At 44.2% G+C, this 13,578-nt stretch overlaps 1 protein-coding gene across 1 annotated transcript; it reads right to left on the bottom strand.

Moving 5' to 3' along the window:
• Window positions 1-10,051: 10,051 nt before the first annotated feature.
• On the bottom strand, window positions 10,052-12,353 carry LOC131445953 (uncharacterized). The gene is made up of 4 exons (XM_058616761.1): window positions 12,090-12,353; window positions 11,240-11,294; window positions 11,099-11,146; window positions 10,052-10,828 (listed from the first exon to the last, which is right to left on the bottom strand). The coding sequence occupies exons 1-4, from the start codon at window positions 12,309-12,311 to the stop codon at window positions 10,422-10,424; spliced, it is 732 nt and encodes a 243-aa protein (XP_058472744.1). The 5' UTR covers window positions 12,312-12,353; the 3' UTR covers window positions 10,052-10,421.
• Window positions 12,354-13,578: the final 1,225 nt, after the last annotated feature.

The raw sequence follows: 13,578 nt of genomic DNA, 5'->3' as shown, positions 1-13,578 counted from the left end.
CTATATTCTAAACTCTTTGATGACTGTTTGATTGCATCTCTGTCATTTAATCACATGTCCTCACTGGTTACAGTGAAATGATCTTGATAAGAACACAGCTGTTGGTCTTTTGTGATATTACGCCACTGTGGTTTTTTTTAGAACTTACATGAGGGTGAGTCATGAAGGATACTAGTGTTTCAAGAAGATTTCATCACATGTAAGGGTGTGTGTGGTTTTCTTGTTTTTTTAATTAAAAATGCTGAGCTGTTACTTGTCAGGTTGTGGACCACAAAGACCAGTTTAATGGAAAATGTTCTGCAAGATTTTGGATGACTTCATCTCTCCTCTCTTTGAATCTTAGTATCGCCTGTTTTCCCAGGCTGTTGCAGCACAGATTCAAGTTATTCATGTTATTCATGATATAGATTAATGATGTTAAGTTGAATGTCATTGAAAATACGTGGAATCAACATTCAATTATTCAAGATTATTATTTTTTTATTTTATTTTATTTTTACACATGTAATATCCTTTATTAGCAATATTTTAATTTTTTTCTTCTTTCTCTCTACTTAGATCTACTTATCTCGCTCCCTAATTGCCAACCTGCCCACCTACGTACCTTCCACATTACCTCCTTCCCTTATTACCGACCTACTTGCCTTGTTACATACCTACCTACCTGCCTCCTTACCTGCTTTCCTTCCTTCCTACCTACTTGCCTTGTTACCTACCTACCTACCTGCCTCCTTACCTGCTTACCTACCTTCCTTCTTTCCTTCCCCCATCCCTGCTTACTTACTGTTGAGGTCAAACAGCCGTTTGCCTTTTGTCCGAGTCCGTTGATGCGGTGAAAGGAGGACCAGGAGAAGACGGAGTAAGAATTATACAGATTTATTGCGCAGTTTGCAAAGTGCGGAGAATAGTTCAAGTACAGTACATGTATCAATGTCGTGTACAAGAAGAGTCTGCTCATGTCTAGGGGTGTTATCCTATATAGTCTTCAGGTGAGTCGCCGCCTTATTTGTGTGTGCGTCAATGTAGCATGAAAAACAGGAGGCAGAAGTTAGGGAGAGTGGTGCATGGTACCCAAGGCCGTTTGTGAGGATGTGTGTGGGTGCGTGACCTACCCAAGGTCATTTGTGAGGGTGTGTGTGTGTGTGACTGCTTCAACAAGTATATGTGAACAAGTTCAGTTAAAGTCATGTTCGTGCGACTAGGGTGTTTTTGAGAAAGTGTAACTATGTGTATTATATGTTCTGTGCTCACAATTCCCCCTTTCGAGCTCTACAAAAGAGCTCGATAAAACAAGAAAAAACAAGAAAACATCACACAACCATACTCACATAACAGCCAGCCCAAAAACATCATCATCATCACCCTCTCCCTCCTCGTGATCCGCAGCCAACAAAAGAGGCATAGCAGCCGGGGAGGGAGGCTTGCCTTCAATTGTCGTGGTAATGAGCCTAACGACCAGGGAGCGAATACACGGAATGCAACAGCATCCACAAGTCACAAGTATAGCAATGAAAACAGCAATAGAAATGAATAACGACAAAATCAAAGTCTTCCATTTACCGAACATTTTGGACAGCCATTCGTCCAGTGGATTGTCGATCCCTGAGTGTTCATGCATAGTTTTAGACAGAGTGCGTAACCCTTCCAACGTCCAGGGTGTGGTTTCACTGTTGGTCTGACATTGTACTGTATACAGCTGTTACATGAGCTGACCCAATGTTTAGCCATGTCTTTTAGAAAGGGATGCCACCAGTGCTCCAGATTTTTCATCATTTGAGCAACCCCCGCATGTCCCACTCCATGTGCTTCCGCCAAAGCTGTTTGCCTAGCGCCCGGGGGCAATATTGGTCGGCCATCCGGGCCTCTCCAAAGTCCCTGTACTTCTGTTGCCCCCCTTGCTTTCCATAATGTTTTCTCCTGTGGTGATGCAGCTGCCTGTCCTGCTATTAATATGCTCATGTCTGGAGTCTCTTCTCCCTCTGAACACATCAAAATAGCTCTCACCTCATATCCTGCTGCTTCTTTAGCTGCTTTGTCTGCTGCGTCATTGCCTCGTCTGATATGGGTGTTAGCTTTGTCGTGGCCCTTACATTTAATAACTGCCACCCTGCTGGGGAGCAATAATGCTTCTGCTAGGTCTCTCATCTCAGTCTCATGTTTGATTGGTTTGTTGGTTGCGGTTAGGAACCCTGCTCTTAACCACTGTTTCAGTTCCACATGTACCGCTCCTGCCGCATAAGCTGAGTCTGTATAGATGTTGACTTCCTGTCCCTGACCTATTTTTAGTGCTGCTATTACAGCTAACACCTCTGCTCTTTGTGCAGATTGCTGTCCCTGTACTGCCTCTGCTTGTCTTGTGATCAGCTTCCCTTGTACGTCTTCCACCACCGCATAGGCGGCTTTCAGTCCCTTCTGGTCATGTCTGAAACAACATCCGTCAGTGTACAGGTCCCCCTGCTATCTGTTCAGCTTGTAAGTCAGGTCTGATTTTTTCGTCCTTATGTATTCTGTCCGTACATTCATGCGGCTCTCCTGACCCAATCTGGTCTGCCATATTTATGCCTTCATGGGTGAAGGTCAAATTTGGAGCTTCGAGGATTCTGCTCAGTCGTCTCTGTCTCAGTGCTGTTAATGTAAATGTTTGTGAATTTACATATGCAACGACACTGTGTGTGGTCAAAATCTGTAATTGATGTCCCATGACAATGTGTGCAGTTTTCTGAATGAGCTTGGCTATTCCCGCTGCGTGTTGTGTGCATTGATGATGTCGTTTTTCCATGTCATCTAGCAGTGCGCTAACATACATCAGTATTACCCTGTCTCCCCCTTTTCTCTGGAACAGTACGCCGTTAGAGCAAAGGTCTGTTCCAGAGACATCCAGGCAAAATGGTAAGCTGTAGTCAGGTATAGCTAAGTCGGCAGCTGTGGAGAGTGACTGCTTAAGGGTAATAAAAGCTTCTTCCGCAGCTTGCGTCCAGGTCAAAGTTGCTGTGAGATTGCGCATGCCCTGTTCTTTCACTAAGTCACGCAGAGGTCTGGTCAGGCCAGTATAGTTTGCTATGTAAGCCCTACTATAACCAGTCAGTCCCAGAAACGACAACATGTCCTTGACCCGAATAGGCCTAGGATGATGCAATATGTTGGACTTGTGTGCAGGTGACAGTCCGGTTCCTTTCTGTGATATTTGTCTCCCCAAAAACGAAACCTGTTTCCTGGCTACCTGAAGTTTGGCCTTGCTTACTTTAAAACCCGTCCCAGCCAAATGTGAGAGCACATTTTGTGTGGCTTGTAGACATAAGGCAGCAGTTGGGGCAGCTAAGAGCAAGTCGTCGACATATTGAACCAGAGTCACTTTGTCAGGTAAGGGGCAGTCACTCAGTAGGTCTTTAAGTACTTGGTTAAAAATGCCAGGTGAGAGCGCGAACCCTTGTGGGAGTCTTGTATATCGAAGTTGACGTCCCTGAAACGTAAAAGAGAAAATGTCTCGGCATTCCTCTGCCAGCGGAAGACAGAAAAATGCGTTGGCTAGGTCTATACATGTAAACCACTGATGCAAGGGATCTAGGTTGGTTAATGCCACGTAAGGATTTGGAACAGGGACCGTAGGGGTACGGAGAATGTCATTAATTGCTCTAAGATCATGTGCCATGCGATATTTTCCCATACCCTTCTTTTCTACTGGCAAAATGGGTGTGTTCCAATTTGAACAAGACATTTCCAAAACGCCGCTTTGCAAAAGACCTGTAATAGTTTCAGTGATTCCCTGTTCTGCCTGGGGTTTGTGAGGGTACTGTCTAATCCAAAGAGGTGGCCCTTCCTGCACCTGAAACGTGACAGGTGCGTACTGAACCAGTCTGACATCCGTCGGGCCCTGTGCCCATAAATGTTCAGGGAGGCCGTCAATTAGAGCAGCTGCCTCCGTGTGGTCCGTGCGTTCACGACCATGATGTCTGGAAACTTGTGTGTGCTCTGAAGTGATCTTATCTGTCCCAGATATCTGTATGCGGTACGTTTGAGCTTTAGCGGAATACTGAACTTGTGGTATTTGTGTTTGCACCCAATCTGACTGCAGGAGCGCCCTTTTTACAATGCTGCCCAATTCTCTAGCCTGATGCTTTGGATGTAATGCTAATGAGACATGTGGGGCCGCATCGTCTGCCATCATGTACCAGGGAATCTGCTCAGAGGTCAGGTTGACAGCTGCTGCTACGCCCTCCGGTGCTACATAAATGTTTTGTGTAATAATTTGCCAATCGCGCCCTTCCAATAGTTCCTGAAACTGTTCCTGATACCAATCGGTTTGTAATCTGTCATAGAAGAGTGTCACGTGTGGGGGATCCGGAGGTGAGGTGTACGGTTCGAGAAGGGAGATCCAGGGTTTCCACTGGAGGTAAGCCAAGAGGATACCACCCTGCTCCGGTGTGTCAGGCTGTAACAGGCCCCAATAAATGTCAGCATATTGTTCATTCACCGGCTGGAGTAAATATTGTCCAGTAGTGGGTTCTCCCACACATGGCAGGTACGTTCCGTCTGGCATGGTGACAATCAGACCTTCGGCACTACAGAGGATGGTCACTCCCAGCTTAATGAGGAGATTCCTCCCCAGTAAGTTCATTGGGACAGTCGGAGAATGTACGAAAGGATGTGTGACAGTTTGTTTTCCCACCTGGGTCACCAGGGGTTTGGTAATCGGCAGTGTTTGTTTCTCCCCAGAGAAGCCCATGAGTGTAATGTTCCTGGTTGATAAAGAACCGGGCGGCACAACTTTTAACGTGGAACATGTGGCCCCTGTATCTACTAAGAAAGGCATTTGGTTCGTTTCAATTTGCACAGACAACATTGGTTCTGCCGTGGTGATGTTGTCTGAGTGGCTCCCTGGGGTGTGTCACTGTTGACTAGGTCCTTCCCAGTCCTCCCACTGTGGGTACTGTCCCTGCCCGGTGGGTGCTCGCCTGCTCTGCCTGGACCTGTGGTATTAAATCCAGCTCTTCCTGTAGGCGAGGGAGTCGGATATCCTCTCCCCATTGCTCGCCCCCGCCCACTCCATGGTTCATTCATGTAGAGGGGGCAACTACGAGCCCAGTGTCCTAGTTGCCCACAGTAGAAACATCCACCCCCTCCTGGCTGCCCTCTTCCTGTACCACCCCTTCCTTCTCCGACTCTGTAACCGCCCCTTCCCCTCATGGGCCCCCGTCCGTAACCTCTTCCTCCCCTATGTGGGGGCGGTACCCATGGTGGGACCGGAAATAAATCAGGAGTGCACGTCTGTTCAGCCGCAACCATGACCTTGACTGGTTCCTGTGGTGATTTCTTATTTCTCTCACTTGTTTTCTGCCTGGCTTCTGACAGTTGTAATTTTAGCAACTGGACCTGTAGGCCCTTCAGATCTTCCTGCTCACTCTCTGCTCTATCTTGGGCACGGGACAGATGATGTATTAAATGTTTTTCCCAGACATGGGAATCACTGCCTAGCATGTCTGGATTGTTAACCATGGCCAGTTTGACATTCTCCGGCACCCCCTCCAGTATGGCCTGTCTGAACCATTCTCTTTGTGACCCCGCCTTACCCGGATGACTCCCTGTATATTTAAGCCAGGTGTCCTTTCCTTTATCAATGTAGTCCCTAGGGTTTTGTTTAGGGTCCCATCTCATTTTGGGCATGACAGTGGCGTTTGGTAGCGGATATTTCTCTCTCATAGCTCTCCCTATGGCGGTGCTATACTGAGTAAAAGGTTGTTCGTCCGGCTGTGTGTAGGTGCGAGCCTGTGTTTCTATGTCCGTCATGTCTCCCCTCGTCATGCATCTCCCAGCGATGGCCCTAAAATCTCCTAAGGCCAGTCTCTGTCCAGCAGTCAGCGAATCTAGTTGGCTCAGCCACAAATTACCCCCTTCTGCCACCGGTGGTAGTTATTACTATTGCTTGTATGTCCCCTATACCGAATGGCCGGTATTTGTCTCTGTGTCCTGGAGCAAAAGTCAACGGATAATTACCGGATGCGTGCTGTAGCTCTGGTTGTCGCTGCTCAGTGCGACGCTGACGCACCCTCTGTCCTATAGAGCCAGTCAATGCTTCTACTAATTCTATTTCTTTGTTAACACTGTCCAGTAGTTGTTTTCTCTGGCTCCTCAGTCGTTCTATCTCTGAGGGGGAGGTAGATCTATTGCCCTCTTCCCATTCCCCTTGCAAGTCAAAAGTCACAGGTGTTTCCGCCCGTTCTCCTTCCCACTGTCCTTTACCCCTAAATAAGGCTGTGCCTGTCTGATCAGGCGTATGTGTTTGTGGCGGAACCCGATATTCACTATCCCGTACTCTCGTAGCACTTGTTGTTGTCAGTCCTGGGGTCTGCTGCTCTCTTTCTCGCCTCTGTGAGAATGGGTCGAGTGGAGTAAAAGATGTGTCACTCCCGAAAAGGTTAGTCTTTAACCAGGAGTTCTCTGTTGTAACCTGCGATGGGGGTTCTGATTTTGGGACAGACGTATGTGTTGATTGTTGGGTCTCGTGTGTCCCTGAATTACTAACACTGTCCTGCGAGGTCGTGTCCTCTGTGCTTCCCACCTGCAGTGTACCACTAGTTACATATAATGTAGGATATAATCCTGGTGTTGACGGTGCATATGGAGGTGGACATGTAGGAGTGTCAGGTGCAATTACCATCTGTTTTCCGCCCGATTTGGCTCGATGCTTGTGGAGATGTCTCATGCTCTGCCAGAAAACCACCAGTTCTGACCAACCCCGTCGTCCCTCCTCATGTTGTTTCGCTTCCTTCTTGATCCTGGATCTCTGCAGCCTTCCTGCTTTTTGTCCCTTCTCTGTCGTCTCGTCTCTTTCTACTTCACATTCTTTAACTTTCTCCCACAGCCAGGCCCCTAACGGACCTGTGTCTGACATTTTCTTGCCCTTTCGTTTCACCACCATTTCTACCTTTTCCCTTATTTCTAACCTCTTTTTATCTTTGTCTTTTTCGTCTGGTACTGATCCTACTGCTATAAGCAGATTTTCTAGTTGTGCTTCAAAGGGTTTCCAGCCCCCTAACGCCGGACCCCAACCCCCATCATCTTTCTCTCTATCAAATTCTCCTTCCATAGCTTAGTTTTCTTGCTTAATTCTGAGGCCAGCCGGTTTGTATGGAATTCACCCGAGCAACCAAGCTTATCGAGGTAATGGCTTATTAACGGCCGGTCAGTTTGTATGGAGTTCACCCGAGCAACTGACCCTATTGACCTCCCATGCCACTTTTGTTGACACCGTTTAGGTTGTCCGTGGCTCAGATCACCTCTGTTATGTCGGGTAGGTCAAGACACCGTTTTATGCATCCAATTACCTCTAAGACACCTCAGAACTTTATTCTTCCCGCACCCAATATCCCTGTTATTCTACTCACACAAATACAATTCACAAAGAAAAATCGTTATTCACCTTGAACCATGCATTCATATCCTTTACATTATTATAAAACACCTTCTACTAAGAGATTGTAACGTATACTACTTTAGGGGACTCTAACCCCAAACAGACTTCTTAGGAATTTATGAGGTATATTACCTCAAAGGCCTCCAACCTTACTACTTTTAGGGGACTCTAACCCCAAACAGACTTCTTAGGAATTTATGAGGTCTATTACCTCAAAGGCCTCCAACCTTACTACTTTAGGGGACTCTAACCCCAAACAGACTTCTTAGGAATTTATGAGGTATATTACCTCAAAGGCCTCCAACCTTACTCCGTAGAGTATACTACTTTAGAATTCGGGGTATCCTTACTTCCCCGGGCCTCAAACCCAGCTGCCTCCCAGGCTTCCGGTTCCTCGTCAGGAAACCGGTGGGGTCTGCCACAACCAAGGATAGTCTGTTCTCTCAGTCTGTTTTTTTTTTTTTTTGTATTAATTCTTATCGTCGTTTTGCAGATTAATCACTAACTTCAGGACATGACACGGTTTTTAGAGTATTCAAAACTGCAGATTTTGATTTAAACAGGTTCTGCTCACCTTTCTTTATCGTGCCGGCCCGTGTCTCGTCTCTGTCGTTGTGAAGAAATCTTTAAGCCGAATTTCGTTCCATAGTCTCCTTACCACATCCCGGACGAGCCCCCAAAAATTGTTGAGGTCAAACAGCCGTTTGCCTTTTGTCCGAGTCCGTTGATGCGGTGAAAGGAGGACCAGGAGAAGACGGAGTAAGAATTATACAGATTTATTGCGCAGTTTGCAAAGTGCGGAGAATAGTTCAAGTACAGTACATGTATCAATGTCGTGTACAAGAAGAGTCTGCTCATGTCTAGGGGTGTTATCCTATATAGTCTTCAGGTGAGTCGCCGCCTTATTTGTGTGTGCGTCAATGTAGCATGAAAAACAGGAGGCAGAAGTTAGGGAGAGTGGTGCATGGTACCCAAGGCCGTTTGTGAGGATGTGTGTGGGTGCGTGACCTACCCAAGGTCATTTGTGAGGGTGTGTGTGTGTGTGACTGCTTCAACAAGTATATGTGAACAAGTTCAGTTAAAGTCATGTTCGTGCGACTAGGGTGTTTTTGAGAAAGTGTAACTATGTGTATTATATGTTCTGTGCTCACATTACCTACCTACCTATGTGCCTCCTTACCTGCTTTCCTTCCTTCCTTCCTTCCTCCCTCCATCCCTGCGTACTTACCTGCCTACCTACTTGCCTTCATACCTGCTTTCCTTCCTGTCTGTCTACCTTCCATCCTTCCTTCCTCCCTCCATCCCTCCTTACCTACCTACCTCCTTCCCTCATTACCTACCTACACACATACCTACCTAAAAAAGCTAAATCTAAATCTAAATCCATGGTTCTCAAACTGTTGTTCCACCAGTTGTACGCAATCTTCCTCTTGTGGTAAAATCCGAAATATTGTTCTACTGAACTTTGACCGGAGTGCGTAGAAAATGAACGGCAGATTTATGGTTTGGTTTGTTTTGCTTTTCCATCAGTGATGCTTCCTGGTGGTTTTTTTAGTACCTGCTCTGATGAGGTTCCAAAGCGAGCTGAGCCAATACTAAAATGTGACGTCGTCAGACTGCCGGCCACTGATTGATCAGAGAGTGTCGTCACCGAGAATCAAAGCCAGCAATGCCAAACTGTAGATCAGTTAAAAAGACTTAAAAATCCTTAAAAAACCCAAAAACGTAGGTTAATCTCTAACATTTAGCAAAGAAAATGTCAGAAATGTCAATATTTAACAGCAGAGTCTGGTGTATTTAGTGACAGCACTGCTGAAAGCCGGCGATCGTGAGCTGAATCGCAACCCGTTCAGTGGTATTTCAGTTGACTGACTGTGTCGTGCAGGAAGTACTGAACCATTCTGTGAACACATTTTTTTTTTATCAACTGATTCTATGATTCAGTTACACTCAAAACAACTGCTTTACAAGTCACTAGTTTGTTTGTTTGTGTCGGGCAGAAAACAACGTCACAGCAGTTTCCATGCAGCCATGCTATGATGACTCCGCCCACGTTGAGGAGGAACTATAGTAATGAAAAACTAACCAAACCGCGTAGAGTCGAGCCACGCCCTGCCGCGTGGTGCGTTATGGAAAAACAACAAATGACTCTGAAGATGTTAAATTTTGGTGCAAATTTGGTGCTAAATCAATGGTGTCAAACTGAGTTCCATGGAAAGTTTTTTTTCACATTAAATTGTTCGTACACATACTGTTTAACTTTTTTATCTTTATCTACGCTGTTTGTATGAGCAAAATTCTATGTCACAACAAATGACAAACAAATGGTGCAGGCCAAAATATGAGGTTAGATTTATCCTATATAAAATCAGTTAAAAGAAAGAAAGAAAGAAATATGACAAGCATGTGCCATCATGACTGTATTTATTTCACTGCAGCAAACACTGAAGTATTAGATTAAGCAAAACAATAAAACAAACAATAACAACACAGAGAATATACTCAAATCCATGTTTTCACAGTTAAACGTTCTTTTTTTTGTTGTTATGTTATTGACCTAAATACCTAAATAGTGAATAAGAATATATAAATAAAAGTCTTCTTTAATTAAATTTTTTTTAAATACATTATAAAAGACATAACATGTAAAATGTCTGTATTAAAATATCCAGAAACAATGAGAACAATGTTAAAAATTTAGTTGCGTACTGTACTACTATTAGAAAAAAAACAACCTAATCTACACATTTTAAATCCAGTAAATCTGTGTATCCAAGTAACAAGCTGTTTGTTTTTGGCTACGTGCTTTAATATCATTGAGGAATGAGGAAGGAAATATTCCGCCTCTACTTGTTATCCAGTGTGTTGTCTTTAGTTTTGCTTATTTTATTGCGTATGATCACAACAAATCATTACCGTTTGCCACATGTTCTGCCACCAGAGGCGCACTAAGTCTTTGGTTGATTGCTTTAATTAAGACCCCCCCCCCCCGTGGCAGAAATGACATACTTTATGTAAGATGGGCTCCGAAATAAGCCATGGTGATCAGTTCGTAGCCTCTCAAGACATTGACACTCACATGATAATCTGTCGTCAGATTAAAGAGCTGCCCCATAAACACGTTCCTGTACCCCCCGCCCATGGATTGGTTCTCGCATGCCAAACCGTCCTTGACTTGCATGAGAAACTGCGGTTTATCATAAGCCTCACTCCACCAGTCCAACTCCACATACAATGGGTTGAACTTCAATGGAAAATTTTTGTGGCATGCCAACTGAAACCTGGCGTAGATGAAGTAGACGCCATCGCGAGGAATCACGATGGCTTGCCGCTCTTCCTTGTACTGGTTGCGCATGTTTAAATTCTCCACCTCCCATTTGACCTTTTTCACCTCAGTGTTACGGTCAGACAGAGACCCTGCAGGATGAAGAGCACAGAGAAAATCACTTAAAAAAATCGTTTTTAAACAGCCACACACACAGCTCCAGAAGATAAAGGCAGCCAAGATAAACAGCGCTAGCTATGATCGCGTAGTGGATTTTGAATCAGTGGTTGAACTGAGGGAGAACTCAGGGCCAGGGTGCACTTTGTGAAGTAGTCTAGTGTTGATTAGTTCATTAGTTTAGTGTTCACTTTAAGTGTTTGACAAGGACAATATCTATTGGAAGTTTGTGAGGAAAAACGTACTGAGTTGAATGTTGAATCCTTGGTTGTTGTTTTTAGTCGTAGCAGGTTCTGCAGAGAGAGAGAAGAAATGGTCTCAAATCAACACTGCTTTGCTTTGTTTCTCATAACAATGTTCTTGAAGATGATGAAGGATTAGCTTACCTGAGGGAAACTGGCTCTCCTGCTTCAAGTAGACGGCACGCTGCTCTTCGGTGCTCTAATAAACAAAGAAGAACACATTCAGGTGCTTTTATTCATTTTAGCTAAGTCTGTTTTGGCATTAACGTTACACTTTTTGAATATTGATGTTTAACCGTTATCCAGGGGTGTTAAGACAAGTACCTGCATTGAAGTTCAGATTATCTTTGTTCTTTTTTTTTTTTCTTAAATTTCTGGCTCTCAAACTGTGGTACGTGTACCACCAGTGGTATGTGAGCGACCTCTGGTGGTACTTACTGTTCTACTGTATATGCCAGCGTATGTGATGGTTGTAAGTTGTCGATCAACTGCTGCCGTCGTGTCAAGTCCAAATGTGCAGTTTTGGGACTCGTGTGTTTGAATTGTTGGCTCTACGTCAGTGATATAAACTAGAGGCAGCCAAAGATCAGCAGCTACTCTGTGCCCCATGAGCTACAAATGGACTTGTGTGGTGTGGCAGAATGAGTGATTTGAAGAGTGACACAAAGTTACATTTGCCCATTGGAGTGAGATAAAGCAGTGAACACATTTTTAATGCATCATAGACTTAAGCTGTCGTATACCTTTTGGTAACTTAATGTCTATAATGAACATTCTACTTTACCTTTTTATAGTCATATTGCTAATGTTTTTACACATTTTACTTTCACATGTTTGGAAATGCATGTTTATTATTTATCACCTTCATCTTTACTGCCTTTGCTGCTGTGACAGTGTAAATTTCATCTCATCTTATGCCTTTAATGGCTTGACATTGCTGCCGTTTTGGTAACATGATGCCGCTGTAAGAGTGAAATGTTCAGGTTGAACTCACTGTCTGTTCCCCGGAGCTTTGACGAGTCCATGAACCGGCACAGATGGAGCAGATGAAGAATGCAGCACAGGTGAGCACCAGCAGGTTGATGAGTCTGAGGAAGAAATCCTGTCGCCTCATGTTGCGGCAGTGTTTGATGAGGATAAGGGCCGTGTCGTCGCAGTAACCCAAACTCCGCTCTGCATCTCCTCCACAGGTCCCTCCGCCTGGATTTGGTCCCATCTTGATCTTGGTGTCAGCTGTTCAGTGGCTTCTCCTCTGAAAATGCTTCTTCAAAATACCACTCTTCTTTGCTGCTTTTATTTAAAAGGTCCTCAGTTTAGGATGACCTCATCCTGTGTGCTGATGGAGGCAGAGAAGGTGGAGCCTTCGCTACAACTCTCGCTTCATTGCCAACATGACATTCCAATCACTGAAGACAATCCCAGAATAGACGTGAGGAAACACCATTACATCATACAACAGTAGCAACAGTGGTTCAGAGGGATTATTGTGTCTGTAATGGCTTTTCAGAATTAAAAAAATAGTGGAAATCAGGGGTGGACATCTTTCAGGCACATGCTGTTGTGACTGGCCATGTTCTACAGATTCATGTTTGATGAATAACCCTCAGCGCTCACATGGCAAAGTCAAAGTTAGGATTTATTTTTTTTCACAAGTTTCACAAATTCAATCCGTTTTTTAAACATTTTGAGTACTTTTTGCTCAGGTGTGTTTATAGAGTTGGTGAAAATGAGCCTAGGTTGTGCTCTATATTGTACATTTGCATTCTTATGTATAAAAGCAGTCCAAAATGCTAAGGTATGTTAAGTTATAGCCAGTTCATGTTTGTGGAGGAGGTGTGGTTGTGTGAGGCGCTGACTCACAGTGCGATGAGTATCCACCTTCGCTACGATCCCCAAGGGCGCCCATGACAGCCAATTGACAGTAAACAAAAAGTTAACCAGTTTTACGTCATTGTTAGAAACTGACATTTGTGAGACTTTGTCATCCCCCGCACCAAAGTCCATAAGTTTAGAGTAGAGAGGGGTTACAAATAAAGAGCGTACAAGTAGGAAGTTTCAAAAGCACCAGGTACCAGGGACAATAATTCAGGTGTTTGAATTTGATGCCATTCCAGGCCACCCTTCTCATGCAGACCACCATACCTCTAGTTGTGTATTCTAACCCTATTTGATAGTTAAAAGAAATATGATATAATATATGATTTTCATTGAAAACCCTGTTTTCAAATGTTATAGCAATGGGTGAATCCTCAAAAACTCATGAGGACAGCAGCCATAGGATACACAAATGTACAAGGCAAGACACACAAAACAATGGGCCTATATTTTTAAAAAGAGAGAAATACTAGCTCGGATGTTCAATAATTAACTTTACTTTCAAGCATCAAATTTATTATATTTATCAAAACTGGAATAAATTAACTTCTTTAAATTTAACAAGCAACAATGTAAGTGAGTAGAACTTCTTATAATACCATATTCAC

Source organism: Solea solea, chromosome 19 (assembly GCF_958295425.1).
Source record: "Solea solea chromosome 19, fSolSol10.1, whole genome shotgun sequence".
Taxonomy (NCBI): Eukaryota; Metazoa; Chordata; class Actinopteri; order Pleuronectiformes; family Soleidae; genus Solea; species Solea solea.
This window is presented reverse-complemented; position numbering and strand designations above follow the sequence as displayed.

Coding starts and splice junctions, on each gene's coding strand:
- LOC131445953 (XM_058616761.1), bottom strand. CDS start 12,311: ATGGGACCAAATCCAGGCGGAGGGACCTGTGGAGGAGATGCAGAGCGG. Junction 11,147..11,239: donor GGAGAGCCAGTTTCCCTCAG/GTAAGCTAATCC, acceptor CTCTCTCTGCAG/AACCTGCTACGACTAAAAAC. Junction 10,829..11,098: donor AGGATTCAACATTCAACTCA/GTACGTTTTTCC, acceptor TTCATCCTGCAG/GGTCTCTGTCTGACCGTAAC.